At 41.3% G+C, this 16,769-nt stretch overlaps 1 protein-coding gene across 2 annotated transcripts; it reads left to right on the top strand.

Moving 5' to 3' along the window:
* The first annotated feature begins 1,609 nt into the window (after positions 1–1,609).
* On the top strand, positions 1,610–16,674 carry LOC137291122 (leukemia inhibitory factor receptor-like). 2 transcript variants are annotated; one of them, XM_067822406.1, is made up of 17 exons: positions 1,610–1,739; positions 2,212–2,315; positions 2,526–2,819; positions 4,213–4,324; positions 4,958–5,145; positions 6,166–6,323; positions 6,464–6,647; positions 8,126–8,205; positions 8,804–9,008; positions 9,417–9,550; positions 10,488–10,647; positions 11,236–11,397; positions 12,320–12,490; positions 12,710–12,773; positions 13,647–13,710; positions 14,816–14,908; positions 15,699–16,674. In XM_067822406.1, exons 2-17 carry the CDS (start codon positions 2,243–2,245, stop codon positions 16,194–16,196), a joined length of 2,640 nt encoding a protein of 879 aa, XP_067678507.1. In that variant the 5' UTR covers positions 1,610–1,739; positions 2,212–2,242; the 3' UTR covers positions 16,197–16,674. The 2 variants fall into 2 exon arrangements, with proteins under 2 accessions (XP_067678507.1, XP_067678506.1); XM_067822405.1 differs by having other exon boundaries at positions 1,695–1,739; positions 2,523–2,819.
* The last annotated feature ends 95 nt before the right edge of the window (positions 16,675–16,769 follow it).

The raw sequence follows: 16,769 nt of genomic DNA, 5'->3' as shown, positions 1-16,769 counted from the left end.
AAAAATAGAAACAGGTGAGAGGGGTCATCTCAAAAGCAAGACCAGGACAGATGGAGGAGACAGTGGTTGAGGATCGGCTCGGGGATAGAGATATCAGCTAATATACCCTAGGGAAATTAAACTGAAAGTACACGGCATGTGATAACAATTTACAAATAATATCCTGTCCTGTCGATCTTCGGGTAGTCATGCTACCAATATATTTTGAGACATTTAATAAGGTGTTTTTCTATGGGTAACAGGTATCATACCCTTTAACATGTCTCATCATAAGCTGTATGATAGAAAGACTGTAAAATGTTAATTAATAGATGAGACATATTCGGAAAGATCCGCCCGTGTCTCTACGTTATTCCAGCGACGAGAAAGTACTTCTTTCATCGGTATTTTTAGACGTTATGCCTTTCAGTATGTTCGGATACAATGAAAAAAACGTTAACACTAATCATTATCAGATGAAAAATATATATTCCGGTGATATTTGATTTTGCACAGTCTAAGTAAACTTCGTCTCAGTGTATTTCTTTACACTCCACCACTGAGTCTAACAAAACCTAGTAGAAGGTCGCGTCAGGTAACCTTTGAGCAATCAATGACAGTCCAATCAAATGCGAGACGGTTAAATAGATTTAACCAATCAAACAACGGCTACTATTTAGGGATCGGAGGGACTTTCAAAATATTCAGGTCACCGACACTGATCACTCCACAAACACAAATCAGCATATAACACAGTTATTTGACATGCACTATATACGCTTTGTGGTTTCTGTTGACATGGTTACCATGGGCTAATATTTCCGCAAATTAGCATCCTTGAATATTGTCAAAACACTATTTTCAGCGACTGTTTACTCATCGTTGTCATGGCAGTACGTACGCCGTGTGCATCACCCGGAAGCGATCGTACGCTACATAGCATTCGGAATCGTTCGGGTACGAACCTTTTCGAGATAAAAAGTTCAAAAGGTATGTGCGAATGTGCACTTTCGCGATTTGGTAAGCTGTGTTCTGATTGGTCAATCTCAAAGGTTACCTGACGCGACCTTCCATAAGGTTTTGTTAGACCCAGTGGTGGAGTGTAACGAAAAGTGCTCAGGATAAGTTTACTTAGACTGGATTTTGCACTAATATAGTGTAAGTGGGGATAGTGTATATGCGGAAGTCTTTCCACATATTCAATACAAAAACTATATACCTTTGAGATGACCCTGACCCAGCGCATGGATTTCATGCCACGTGATTCGATGGTCCGTCGTCACAGCTGGCTGAACGACCTAATTGCCATCTATAATCTGATTTATTGTTTTCAGCAGCTAGTCGTATTTTTTCTAAGTTTTGCTCGAATGTACGAGTAATCTTTTTTTCTAGATAACCTCTTCCGCAACACACTGAATGCAAAGTGAGTTATTTCGAAATATCCCATTGCAGTTGTGCACAGTAACAATCTAAATACGTTGGTTTTTTTTAAATTTCCGACAGTATTTTACCTATTCATGCCTTACTCTTCCACTCGGTCTAACTGTTATCAAGAAGGATGTAGACAAAATGTCCACGTTGCATCGCGTCTTCTGTGCTATCATGCGATAACAAGCGAGGATACAACCACGTGTTATCACACTCGTCGTAACAACGCATACTTGACCTGCATTACAGAGGAAGATGACTTGAGGCTTATTTTGAAGTACAGGCAGATTGAAAAATAGATATGCAAGTTTCAGGTCGGCGTAGGACCCGAGGTATGTATTCCAATATAAATGCATATTATTGCTTTGTGCATTGTCCTGTTTTCCTATGTTCTTCAATGTACAGTTTGCTCCCGTTATTTTCGTTTGGTGTCAAACATCATCGAGTGTAATAACTTTTGTTCCTATCAGAAGGGAAGGTTACATATCGCGATCGGGAACTGGTTTCACTGCCATGTTTATGAGGGCAGCACAGCAGGAACCTGCAAATTCACGATGAGCCTTGTTTTGATGGAGCTCCAAATACTCATATCATTTCGAATCTTTTTGTGGTAGAGTTTGAACTACATTTTGACACTGCTTCCGTCTCAAAAGAAGATTTTTTTAAAACATTGGATGATCTTTCAGGTGTTCGGTTTAAGGGTTTTGCCTTTCGTGAAAAGAGCTGATCGAGAGATTAAAGTGGCTTAATGTCTTAAAATGTTTTCAATGTTTTGTTGTTCAATATTTTCATTGTTGAATCAAGGAGTTGAAAGACGTATCTGTGGAACGTTGTCATGGTAACGAGAAAGCTGTTGCTGTGTACACTGACCATACTTCATGCGGTTACATGCGAACAGGAGAATGCAAGTTAGTTTACTACTACTACTACTACTACTACTACTACTACTACTACTACTACTACTACTACTATAGCTGTAATGTTGCCAAAAACGGCGTACGTAAAACTATATTCAGTATTGTCCTCTACTAATAAATACTGTTTCTGCTGCAACAACAACAACAGCAACTACGACAACTACTACTACTACTACCATTTTCATTATTTCTTGTCAGCAGAGGTGGTCATGGCTGTATCCCCAGGACGTTTTTCAGAAGGTGCCTACTATTTCGTGGCCGGAACGGAAGTAAATGTCACGTGTACTGTGGAGTCACCAGATATCACTTCTTCCGATCTCGTAACATCCCCCGACACCTACGAGATTGCCATTCTGAATAGAACCAGCATATTCTGTGTCCTACCACACGTTAATGAAACAATGAACTTTGCTTGTTGTGTTGACCGTTGTCTTGATCCGACCGAGTTCAGCGGTAATAGCAGAGGCCATTCATCCATCAACATTGAGGTTGGAGGTAAGTGGACTGTTGTGGGCGTGTGTAAGGATGAGGGACGCTGGTGGGCATGCCAAAGGGTGACGGTTGGGTATGGGTGTGTTTAAAGGTGACGAACAGTTCTTGGCGTATGTAAGGATGAGGAGTACTAGTGGGCATGTTACAGGGTGACGGGAAGCTATATGGGCGTGTTAAGGGTGAGGAAAACTGGGGGGCGTGTAGTTATGGGCACGGTGTAGTTCTTGGCGTGTTATAGGGTGATGGATAGCTATGGACATGTTAAAGGGTGATGATTACTGGTGGACATATTAAAGGGTGAGGAATACTAGTGGATATGTTAAAGGGTGGCGGGAAGATATAGGCGTGTTTAAGAATGAGAAATGCTGGCTGGAGAGTCATTATGCGCGTGTTTAAGGGTACGATGTAGTTATGGGCGTATTTAAGGGTGAGGAATACCGGTGGACATGTTAAAGTGTGACATGAAGCCATGGGCGTGTTAAGGTTGAGGAATACTGGTATGCGTCTAGTTATGGCCGTGTTCAAGGGTACGATGTAGCTAAGGGCGTGTTCAAGGGTACGATGTAGCTAAGGGCGTGTTCAAGGGTACGATGTATCTAAGGGCGTGTTCAAGGGTACGGTGTGGTTATGGGCATATGCATCTGATAGGGTGACGTTAGCTATGAGCATGTTAAAGGGTGGAGAATACTGTTGTGCGCGTTATAGGGTGACAGACAGCTCAGTGTGTGTTAAAGGGCGAGGAACACTGTTTGGTGCATTAAAGGGTGGCGGGCAGCTCTCGGCGTGTTTAAGGGTGAGGAATACTAATGAGCTGGCGATGAATACTGGTGGATGTGTTAACGGACGTGGAATACTGGTGCGATTGTAGTTATGGGCGTGTTTAAGGGCACGGCTTAGTTTGGGGCGTTTTAGTAGAAGGTGTAGGTGTTGGCGAGTTGATAGGTGAGGCATCCTGTTGGGAGTGTTAAAGGGTAGTGGGTAGTGATTAAGGGTGGGGATACTGGTGGAAGTGTTTAAAGGTGATGAGTACTTTTTATCGTGTGCAAGGGTTAATGGTAGCTGTGGGCGTGTTTAAGTGTGAGGGCAAGAAGTAAGGGCGGGAGCAAGTTGTGGGCGTGGTTAAAGGAGAGGACTATTGGTAGGCGTGTTTATGTTTGAGGGTTTGTTGTACGCATAAGTACGTGATCGGTATTTTTGAGGGCGTTTGAGACTGTGAGCTAAATGCGTCTTTCAGATCTTGCGACTGTCGTTGATGGTTATAAGGTAATTTAAATGAATGTTCGCATCTCAGGTTTATGTACGACCGCTGCACGTACATCACAATGTAAATGTCAATTTATGAAACTATTACGAATATAGAACATTATTTGTTATTGCTTTATCAATTATGTTTCAGATCTTCCTACGTACAAGAACTTCTCCTGCACTGCCTTTGTTGACCAAAATATTATATGCACGTGGTATGCCTACGGGCCAGGCAACTGGACACTGCATTATGGAATCATTGAGTATGTGGTTCTGGCATATTCTCTTAAATATATGATTCACTAAGGTCACTGTCGGTGTTCGTGTAACATATCAACTCACACATCGTCACACGTCAGGTCCACGTCCGAAGAACGTGCAATATACAGACACACGCACAGACACTGTCATGTGTCACATGCACTATATAAGGTTGACATGTACATTTCGTTCTTTGTAATTTAGAGGCCATACAGCAGTTGAGTGTTTAAAATGTTCGCCTGTCACAGTTTAGACCTTGCTTCGATTCCCACATGGATACAAATTGTAGAGCTCACCAATGACATTCCCAGCTGCAATATTGCTGGAATATTGCTGGAATATTGCCAATAAACCTATACTCATTGTATTCTCATTCAGTTAGCTCTACAGAGTGAGTGACACAGAAACAGATGACTGTGGGTTCCAATCTTGGTCCTTCCGAGTACTTTCTTGATATATCAGCACCATACCCGCACTCAAACGTTTGACCAAAGGTCTGAGACTTGCATTACTTCGGAACTTCCTCCCCACAAGAGCTGACACACTCTGATGTACCTGTCGAAACCATTGTAAAGACAATATGCTTATGGAGAGCTTGTAATGCCTTGATCAGTTTTGATTTTTCTGTTTCCAAGCAACACACCCATGAAGAATGCTAACCAGTGCCTGAACGTGATGTGCCCGGGGGACTGTGAGATGAACCATGATGGTCATTACAGTTGCAGCTTCACTGGCTATCTTCTGTCATTTAACTACAACATTGTGCTGACCGGCCAAAACGACTACGGGGTGACTGAGTACAATACGTCAAGCAGTATGTTCGGTCAGTATTGTTATACTGATTACATATACACCAGTGGACGATATAAGCCAGGCACCTAGACAGACATAAGGGCCGGTAAATTCAACGTGTTACCTGCCCGCATATATATTCAACCAGATAAGACAATTTTGAGAACTTTGCGCATCGATAGGTGTAGCTGTTTCAGTGAAAATGAGCTTTGAGTTTGCGATATGTTTGTTTAATGTCTTGTTAAGTCTAAATGTAACGCTCAATTAGAAATAAAATAGGTTGTAAGGTAAGGTGAATTGACACAGATGGAAGAACATATTTTTACCAGACCATCGCTCTGGCTAGCTATACATTTAGACTGTCCGTCAGAAATCAAACCCGTCTCAGACCGTCGGACGGTCCTTATTTCATATACGGACATACCCAAAAGCAAACTAATTATTGTAATTCCTAAATAAATATTTAACGCATTAAAACTTAAAACTATCATCGTTCTGTAGAGGACTGAAAATGATCTGGTATTTAGAACTAATTCAAAATTTGAATTTGACTCGACAGTTTTTCTGATGATATGCCCGTTTAGTTTAGAATCTTCTGCAAGTACATACAAACGACAAACGCAATGTTTCCTGTGTTTGGCTAATGTCACTACATTGTACAAGGAAATTAAGGTCACTTTTAAGGTCTGATGATTATAACTGGTGCAGATCGGGGTTAGAACAGGCTAGCTATTCTCAAAACGTTCGTAGCCTAACGAACTTCTTAAGCTCATACTTAACACATTGACTACGGCCAAAGTTAAGAATTCGTAGGGTTACGAACGTTTGGAAAATAAGGGCCCTGATATTCAGTAACCATGCTTGTCGTAAGAGACAACCAACGGGATCGGGTGGTCAGACTCGCTGGCTTGGTTGACACATGTCATCGGTTCCCAATTGCGCAGATCGATGCTCATACTGTTGACCACTGGAGTATTTGGCATAGACTCAATTATTTACAGACCGCGTAAAACTAAACTCCTTTATTGTCTCTGGTGGTTTTAACAAATAGGGGTCACATACAGAAGAATGTCCAATGTCAGTGTTCATGGGGTGGGACAAACATGGATGGATGTTGCCTGGCAGCAGCCCCGCGGACAGGCCTTGGTGGAGGGCATCTACAGACCTTTATACAATGTCACGGTCACCGCTAGAGGAAACGTGTCTATGGTTAGTAAAACAGGAACAATTATATAGCGAGTGCGAGTTGTTGCAGAAACCTTTCCAAATTCCACAAGTTCTTATCAAATAACAATATAATAAGTAGGTTTCTAATTAGTAACTTTTGTCTGTGCAATGCTACTTCACAGACACCTATGCCATGCCAAACAACCAACAAGACAATCCGTTTGTCGATGCTACATCCTTACACAAATTACACGATCTCGCTTGAAGCGAAGCCTATCGAAGCGAAGCCTAACAGTGTCCTGCATGGAGTTCCCAATGGAGTATGGAGCAAAGCTATTGCCATCCACCAGCGCACAACGGAAGCCAGTAAGTGACCATTATATCGTACTTTTACATTGCACAACACGACAGCTAGAACAGCTAGAAAAGTACTCTTCCAAATGTACATTTTGCATTATTGAATATATCATTTGGCCGAAAATAAGAAGTGTGTTCCTTTTCTCGTCAGACTTCTTTGTTCTGGTGCCCGTTTCACAAATCGATCGTAGCCCTATGAATGTCGTAGGTCTATGTAAAGGTATGGGAGTTACGATCACTCTAGCGCTACGACTGACGTTAGTCTACGTAAAAGGATAGAAGGTACGATCACCCCAGCGCTACGACTGTCGTATAAAAGTATGGGAATTGCGATCACCCTAGCTCTACTACTGACTTGTGGAACGGAGCCCAGGGTCCCGGACCCCAAAGCGTTTGTACCACTACGTCGTTCGCAAGCGGATTATAAAGAAAAAAGTTACGATAAGTCGAAATGTTACGAAGGCTTTGTGATTTGGTACCCTGTACTGACGTTGCGTGTCATGAATGCACATACAAAGGGCCCCCAAACGTGCATAAATGTACGTATACTCTCCTTTTCAAGATAACAGTAAGCCAAGTGATTAAAGCGATCATTTGTTATGCCTTAATGGTTACAATGCCCATTTCTGGTTTTCCTGCCGTGATATTGCTGGAATGTTGATCGAACAAGTATATGTGGGTGACAACTTCTTTAATTCTATTTATATAACTTTTGGTCTTCTGGGATATTACTAAACGCGGCGTAAAACTGAGTCTCTTTTCTCGAAAATATTATCTGCAAGTACACCGCCTAGCTTGCTCTTGACCATTCATCATTCACCGAGGGAGTGGATATAACATCACTCTCATCAATGTCGTTATGAAGACAAAACGACTTCAAGATTTGTTACGGATAATGTACACTAAACGTCAAAAAGATACGTGACGCTCATACCTTTATGAATTACTTACAAAATATCAAAGATATATTAGAATGTGTTAGTTGACAAGAAAGGTTAACGACACAGCTTTGTCCTGACCATGTGATTCCATACTGTTCGGCTATAAAATACAGCAGTAAGTCCCATCATCACTGGAACAGACTTTGATAACCTCATTCTGGAGGGTAACGTTTCTTTTATGGTTCAATATATGTCCGGTATTCATCATAACCAAATGTGGAGTCGGTCCGGGTTAGAATATTGGCCTTCAGTAGCCTATGGCGGCGAGGCGACTAACGGGAGCGTGTGGCCAGGCTCGCTGACTTGGCTTACACGTCATTGGTTGCCTACTGCGCAGATCGATGATCATGCTGTTGATCACTGGATTTTGTTTGGTCAAGACTCGATCATTTATAGACCGCTGCCTTATAGCTGGAATATTCCCGAATGCGGCGTAAAATTAATCTCACTCACCACTGTAGACTCTTGTAACGCTCAGCTGAAGGTTGCGATTTCAGTTACTATTATGCTTTTACCTAATATGATGTGAATGTACTGGCATTACAGAACCAAGTCATCCTCCCTTGGTGACCCCTGGAGGCTACAGTTGGTCAAGTGACCTGCAAAAGCTCACCGTGTATTGGAAGGTAGATTTGACAACCATTACCTTTGACTGACCAAAATCAAAATAGACTGAAATTCATATGCCTGCCAGCGGTCTGTAAATAATAGAATCTGACCAGCCATTCCAGTGATCAATATCATGAGCAGCGATCTACGCAGTTGCTTCAATATGACATGTGTCAACAAAGCCAGCGAGCTTGACCACTCGATCCCGAATATATTAATCATTACATCAGAGCCACAGATAACCGTTTTCTGTCTCTGATTTATGCACTTGCTTGTGTTCTTCTCAATTGTGTATCCTAATTTTCCTTAGAGTAACCAAATAAATTGTTACCTACCTCACTCAAACACGTTTGGTTAGACTGCCATTTTCCATTAACTGTAAAAATAAAGTTTAAACATAATTTTACGTGTTGTTATTCATATTTGATATGTAATTATGAGAAACGATAAGAAAGATTGGAAGTTGCTAAGTTCATGTGTTGAAATAGAAACTCTCAATACACCTCAGCTGTCTTATCGACCCAAATTAAATTAACTCTTAACTACCCGTAATAGAAAGGTTTGTGGATTTTCCTCCATTCCATGCATTACTAACAATAGGGATGATTTTTTAAGGCAATCCCACGCGAGAACCGGAATGGCGAGATTGTCGGCTACCGAGTCCGTATTGACACAAATAGATACAACGTTCCTGGTAGCATCAACTCCAAAACCTGGGATAACATCGACGTTGATGTTGGCCACGTGGTCACTGTAGCAGGGGGAACAAAGATGAATTTTTCCGATCCCGCTCAGATGGTGATACACCCGGCGAACAAAGGTTGGTCACACATGAAGACGTTGGCCAGTTATTCAAGACCAAAAACACCTTTAGGGCCCAGTATAATTCAAGTCTATCATTACATATTGGCATTTACTGTTGATGCGCCTCTTTATCAAATATTTTTTTGTTTCACAGACGTAGCAACGTGGCATCTTTGAAAATTTAACCAGTACGAAACGCTACGTGGACACAATAAATCTTGACCTGTCCATTGTACGATTTTTGGTGGAATAAAAATATGTTGTAGACCACCCGCATGACGTTTGCCCCTACACTACCCCAGCCAGTCTCACTCGTCCTAACCAGTCTGAAAAACTGCAACAGGCAGACTTAACATGCATCGTGTTGTAGATGAATTTATGCTCATTCTCCAAGGTGCGTTGGAAGGTTTACCTTTACTTTCAGACTTGCCTCGAGTAGACTATGTGATAGCCGAGAAAATATCTTCTGGTTCATACAAGATCACGTGGATTACGTCACAGAAATACGTCGACAATGTAACTGTCACGTGGTGTAGAGGCAACAACACATTATTCGTGGTCAGTGTATTTATTTAATAACTGTAACGTTCATTGCACACCTAGTACGTTTTATATTTCACTGATCTGAGTTGTTTCTGTGTGTACTCTGTTGGGCCAAGTTACCGGGTTTCACCTAGTTATGTGGAATGATTGTAGAATGAATGTATTGAAGGTATCTTAGAAACCAGTCTGAATTTCGTAGTCACTTGTAACATATTTTATACTTAGGATTACATATTCTTAATTAAAGTGACCCGTGAACGTCCCGGAGTAGAATAGGCCTTCAGCAACCCATGCTTGCTATAAAAGGCGATTATGCTTGTAGCAGGCGACTAACGGGATCGGGTGGTCGGGTTCGCTGACTTGGTTGACACATGTCATCGTTTCCCAATTGCGAAGATCGATGCTCATGTCGTTGATGAATGGATTGTCTGGTCCAGACTCATTTATCTACAGACCGCCGCCATATAGCTGGAATATTGCTGAGTGCGGCGTAAAACTAAACTCACGCACTCTTAATTAAAGTACAGATTCGAACTCATACTCTCAAAGCCAGGCATCTCATCGTCGGCACGCAAGGTTTAATCCACTCGGCCACTGCGGCTGCTTAAAGAATGGAAGTCTGACAGCAGGTAGTCTTGATCACATATTTTGTGTAACCCTCTGGCAAATGAAAACTGGCACAGCTCCCACGACTGAAAGCTATGTGTACATAATGCCATTTTAAAAGTGCGGACATGTGTAAGTCGTTTTGGCTCAGTGGGTTAGACCTCTGACTAAAATTTAACATGTGGTATGTATTACTGGGGTAGGATATGTTGCATAGATTCTTCCTGCCTCATATTACGTCACAGAATCTGAGAATTCCTATGAAATGGTGAGTAGCATTAGTTTGTATGTTCATGTACAGTTGCACACACAGTATATCTCTTTGGACACGGTTCTTCTGTTGCAGAATAATTTTGAATGGACCACACTTTCTAACTCATCCGCACAGGCCACCATAGACCCCCAAGGTCACACAGGCGGTGACCTCTGGTTTGGCGTGTCCTTGACATTCAGGAACCTCTCCAATGGCATTACGTGGAACAAGTGCATATTCGACATAGACGAAGGTGTGTTTACATCCGCTAAACACTCACGAGGCAATATGAAATCTTTTGGCATTATCTGTTATATTATTTTCAGGACTGAAAATTACACAGATGACTTTACATTGTTCTACCCAGCGGTATAAATATTAATAAGCTCGTTAAAGAGAATATGCACGTAAAATATCGGGATTGGTTTAAAGCACTTAATACTTTAAACCACGGCACATGTTAAGTAAACTGTGGGGTAAACGAAAGTATGCACTTGGAAATTGGATTTTTCCAAATGTTACCAAAAACGCACCAGGGTCTGTTATCGGTTGCCCAGCAACTGCAAACGCAACGTCTCAAACACTGTCGTAACACCCGCATCGAAATGCCTCCTTCGATTGACTATTTCATTTAAACATCTACACCAAACACATGAATAATAACTGTTTTACCCGACATCAGAAATATGACTCCTTTCCGTAGCGGACGACCATCACACATGCCAGATATTTTATTCTTTTCATGAAAACTTCGGTTTTTGTATTCGCGCGAGTCGTCCAATCATTTTTCAGTTTAATTACCATGTAGAAATTATCAGTTTTTTGAACTCACCATTTTCAGAAAACCATGCCCCGACGCCTGTCGTCATGGCGACAGTACGAACAGTTCATGTCCAATGGGGGGCCATATTCTGTGAGAGGGCAGTGATGAAAAGTCGGCCTTTGTTCTACGTGGTAATATATACCTTAAAGTCACCAAACAAGCCGTGTATTTGTGATCACGGTAAGTGTGCTAGGGAGGTGTTTCATCCGATTCCTTTTCTTTACTGGATTGTCATATTTGTGTATTTGTATTGTTGATTCTATGTTATAACTAGTCTGTCTTTGATATACCTGAGCAAATGAAATTTGTAGATATAAATCAAAAATAAAATAGCCCATACTGTAACATTTTTTAGTCTGTGTGGTCGGATTAGTCATCGTTTTTGGATTGTCACTGATGATTAATTGGAATATAGTTACATTGTTTACCCTCGTAAATAATAATCGGTTTTACGTGTGTGTGGTCAGGACAGGTTGCCGTTGAATGTGTGTAAACAGACGGTGTTAAATTTGTGTGTAATTAAGGTAGACTGGCGTTGATGAATATGTGTACCCTGTATAGACTAGCGCCGTGATTAGGGTGGGCTGACGTTGGATGTGTGTAAACTGGCGTTGTTGAAAATACGTGTTCAAGGGAGAGTGGCATTGAAAATGTGTCTCATCAGAGTAGGTCGATGTTGAATGTGTGTAAACTGGTGGTGTTGAATGCGTCTGCGATAAAGGTAGACTTGCGTTTATGAATGTGTTTGAACAGAGACGGTTGATATTGATTGTGTGTAAACTGGTCGTGTTGATAACGGTAGACTTGCATTTATGAGTGAGTGAGTTTAGTTTGTGTCTACGGCAGACTGGCATTGATGAATGCGTGTGCCTACTGTAGACTGGCATTGATGGACATGTGTGATCAGAATAGACTATCGGTGTTTGTAATCAGAGTAGGTAGGTATTGTTGGGCGTGTATGATCCGGATGCTTAACACTATTTCCACCACGTTGATGTAAAGCATTTCATATGTAAAAACATGCAGCTAAAGACGTTTTGTAAAACAATTCACACCACAATTTACAGTGACATGGTATTTTTGCATAATTATTCTTTTGCAGGTCCAAATATTACAATACCAGCACTCTTCAACACTTCCAGTATTGTAATTGAAAACCTAATCGCCTCACAGAGCTATTGCATCTGCATGCGCATCAGGACAAAGAGGGGACTCGGCCCTCCAAGTTCCGCAGTCATAGCTCGCCTCCTAAGTCGAGAAGAGAATGCGTTCAGTAAGAACATGCAAATATCGACTTTTTCAAACAAAATATTTATGTGCATTTTACATGGCTGATGACGTAGCAACACGCGGTGAATCATGTCAATATCTTAATGAAAGTTTGTGAAACAACTTTTATTATTTAAGACAAAATTCCGGTAAAACCCCCCCGAGTTGGAATGATGTTTTGATTACGATGTGCCATGACACATGAACATACCTTGTTTTCCAGGCTCTAAGATGAAGGTTCTGGTGGGACTGTTCAGCATTCTGATCCTGGTATTCGTCATCTTGGCGTGAGTAAGCAGTAACAACCACATGTGTCTTTCTAGAAGAACACCAATCTAAAGTTTTGTTCATCTAAGTTCATCTTCAGCGCTTGATGAAAGTGTACATCATGATTCACTGAAAGACTAACATTTAGCTTATTTTTTTTTAAGATGGGGGCATTGGTTTTCAAAGAAGAAAAAGTCGGTCAAGTGACATTCAAATTTTATCATGTTGCACTATGTTGCACGAAGCCATCACGTCGCCGGAGTCCGGCTCATACCTATGCTATGAACATGATTATATCCGACAGAATGTTCCCATACCCCGTGACCCGTGATAGTCCGGGGTAGAGTGGGCCTTCAGCAACCCATGCTTGTCATAAAAGGCGACTATGCTTGTCGTTAGAGGTGACTAATGGGATTTGGTGGTCAGGCTCACTGACTTGATTTGCACATGTCATCAGTTCCCAATTGTGCAGATCGATGCTCATGTTGTTGATCACTGGATTGTCTGGCCCAGACTCGATTATTTACAGACCACCACCACATAGCTTGAATATTGCTGAGTGTGACATTAAACTCAACTCACTCACTCACTCCAATACCATGTAGTGTATACTCTGAATTCCTCTCTGTCTTTTACGAGGGAACACTAACAAATGTTAATCGCTATGAGAAGATCATAAGATATATGTTGTTCACGTGATGTTAATGTCATTTGTGACGTAATAAATAGTCATGGAGTTGGTTGTTATCTGAACAGTTAATCAGCGTGAACCTGTGGTCAGCACAATCGGTAAGACGGATATACATTACATAGATCCATACATGATGTTTCCACTCTTTAACCCGAGTACAGAAAGATCAAAGATGATGTTGATCCCGTCACGTTCTTTTCAGGGTCAAATTTCTGCGTCGGAGGTGTAAACAATCGTCATACCCCATCGATTCATCTTTGTGGAAGGTAAGACCATAACGGCCCGGTACCTTCATACCATGTAATACCGGTCCAATACGTTTACAATCCCATTTGTGATATTCTAGTTGTTTTACTGTCCTTCTTTGACAGGTTTTTATACTATACATATATTTCATTTCAGTATTAAACGTTCTCGTCACGATATGGCTGAGACATTGCCGATGTGACGTTAAATATTATCTCACTCACTCCAATACGTTCACACCGTGTAATACCGGTCCAATACGCTCATACCATGTAATACCGGTCCAATACGTTGATACCATGTAATACCGGTCCAATACGGTGATACCGTGTAATACCGGTCCAATACGTTCACACCGTGTAATACCTGTCCAATGCGTTCATACCGTGTAATACCGGTCCAATACGTTCTTACCATGTAATACCGGTCCAATACTTCATACCGTGTAATACCGGTCCAATACGTTCATACCGAGTAATACCGTCCAATACTTACCAGAAAAAGATAAGCGACGATGTACTCGAAATGAAACGCATTGCGATCATATTCAGACATCATGTTTTAATCTCTATGAAGCAATATATTCAATGTCCCCACAACATACTTCAAACAGTATACGTACTCTGATTTACACAAGCTGGATATATCACGTGTACATTATCTAATATATATGCCCATTTAAATTTAAACGCATTCAAAATATCGATACATATATATCAGTACAAATTTATTCATATTTTGAATCGGGCTAAGCTAAAATAGATACAGATATAAGAGATTCAGAATCTAGTTCCAATTTTTTATTTCGTGTGTTTGTTACATGTAATGATAAGATGTGGTGTTGTTTTCTTTGAACAATGTCCAAGTTTGAAAGTGAAAGTTACAGCTGTACAACTGTTTCTCGCAGCTGCTAACGGCATAATGAGTGATCAGGTCAGTTGCTTGTTGAAACACAGTTTTGACAAACTTTTTAAATGCAAACCCAGTAGTCATATTGTACGAGGGCAATTCCGAAAAAAATAAAATATGAACGCCAAAGCAATCCATTGTTTTCATATTTAGATAACCGGGTTCCAGGATTGACTTAACTCGAAGTAAAATGTGTTGTATTGCTCTCTGTGTCAGGACCTTGGTCAAAACAGTAATGGTAGAATCAGAGGAGAGGATGATGGTGAGGTGGAAAACGACACTGGTGGGGCAGTCGGGAAAAAGTACAGAGTAAGTTTACAGGATATCAGTATCTTTCACTGCGTCATAACCTGCTCCTGATTTCCTACAGCATATGTGAATATACATAATATTAAGTTTAGTGTGTACCAACAACCATGAGTCTAGTCTTTGCTGTAGACACATACAAATTATGAAGTTATAATTTATAATTATGATGTGACCAGTACCTCTAACTGTAATTACTGTCGGCGAAAAGGCCTCATTGTAATTTATGTGTGTACTAACATTGAAGGGGGTTTTTTACCCCTGACATACGGACATAAATCATTTTGTTTTATTGTGTCGAATAGCTCTGAGCTCTAGCAACAGTCTTTTGCCGAAGAACTGAGACGTTTAAACTTAATGTAACATTCAACGGATGATTTCTACAGTTAACGGTGGCTTGTGTATCAGCAACATTCATTGGAATGATTGACTAAACATAACCACAATACATCGTACTGGTAAAATGTTGCCGAAGAGATCTTGTCCTGTTCTTACGCTGTTGAGGGGTGGTGGGGTAGCCTTGTGGATCATGCGTTCGCTCGTCACACCAAAGACCTGTGTCGATTCCCCACATGGACACAGTGAGTGGAGCCCATTTCTGTCGTGTCCCCCTTTGATATTGCTGGTATATTGCTAAGAGCGGCTTAGAACCACGCATGTTCACTGGTACGCTATTCGTAATTGTACTCGCCGTTTACATCAAAACAACCGGAGAGTCAATCTCAAACACAAGTTTGTATTTGATTAGTAGATGTACTCATGACTCTTGTTCTTACATCATCTCCCTTTACAGCGACTGGAATCCACGCCACATTCACGCAGCTCAACCCTGTGTAACGATTCCTCACCCCAACAGACCCCAAGGACTGATGGAATCCATCAAACCCCGAAACACGAGGAGGAATTGGTACCAAAGTCTGTAAATATTCCTGAAGGGGAGGGGCGGATTTCACTAACAAGCCATGCAGGAGAAGAACTATTAAGTGATAGAGATGGTTCTAAATTGACTCTCCCCGTGACAAATGAGGGGTACATTCTTCATTTCAACCAGTATGTGGACAGGACAAGGAGTGGTCTCAAACGACAATCTTCCTCTGTGACAGGCCCGGAGCAAAACCAAGCACCAGGTCCCAGTGCAAATCAGGCATCTATTTCTTCAACGACAGTCGGTGGGGGGTCCTCCAGTGATCTCGAGCTCATGGTTGTTGAAAAATTAAACAATACGGACTATGTGTTGTTGTCAGGAGGGCTGAAGAACAACAAAAACAGTAGTGAAGGAGAGAGTGAGTGAGTGCGTGAGTTAGAGACTGGCTATGGCTGCCAGCGTGTGTATAACAATATATACACTACGCGTCTTTAATCTCTATATTCTAAGATTCTGTGCAGCTGTAGACTTACATTACAGGTTTTGGTTGAACTGACTCCAGTCCTGATTATACAGCTGGGGTATTGCTGAGTGCAGCTGAAACTAAACTCACTCACTCGTGTGCGTGTGCGTGTGCGTGTGCGTGTGTGTGTGTGTCTATACATACAATTATATATACACACACATCAGAGAGAGAGAGAGAGAGAGAGAGAGAGAGAGAGAGAGAGAGAGAGAGAAAATCATAATATTCGTGCTCAAATAGTGTTTCATAATCTTTCCTGCAGCACTGATACCCTGAGGTTTGACCGAATCGTTTCACTCTCACATACTGTAATCACTGAAACAGTTGACTTTTCAGCTTGACGTATGGTTTTCTCAATAAATTTCGAATGATGTTCGCTTCCATTCTTTTATATTTTCTCGTAAACTTTGAAATGTAAACACTGAAATATAACAAAGCTGTGGTGAACTTAAGAATGCCCGACCAACGGATTCAGT

Source organism: Haliotis asinina, chromosome 7, assembly GCF_037392515.1.
Source record: "Haliotis asinina isolate JCU_RB_2024 chromosome 7, JCU_Hal_asi_v2, whole genome shotgun sequence".
Lineage (NCBI taxonomy): Eukaryota > Metazoa > Mollusca > Gastropoda > Lepetellida > Haliotidae > Haliotis > Haliotis asinina.
The sequence above is the reverse complement of the archived record's forward strand: the minus strand, read 5'-3'. Positions and strand labels throughout refer to the sequence as shown.

Bases quoted from the DNA above. Each gene is read 5' to 3' on its own strand.
- LOC137291122 (XM_067822405.1), top strand. From the start codon at position 2,243: ATGGTAACGAGAAAGCTGTTGCTGTGTACACTGACCATACTTCATGCG. The intron at 2,316-2,522 runs GTTAGTTTACTA...ATTTCTTGTCAG, and splicing joins ATGCGAACAGGAGAATGCAA to CAGAGGTGGTCATGGCTGTA. The intron at 6,324-6,463 runs GTTAGTAAAACA...GCTACTTCACAG, and splicing joins CTAGAGGAAACGTGTCTATG to ACACCTATGCCATGCCAAAC.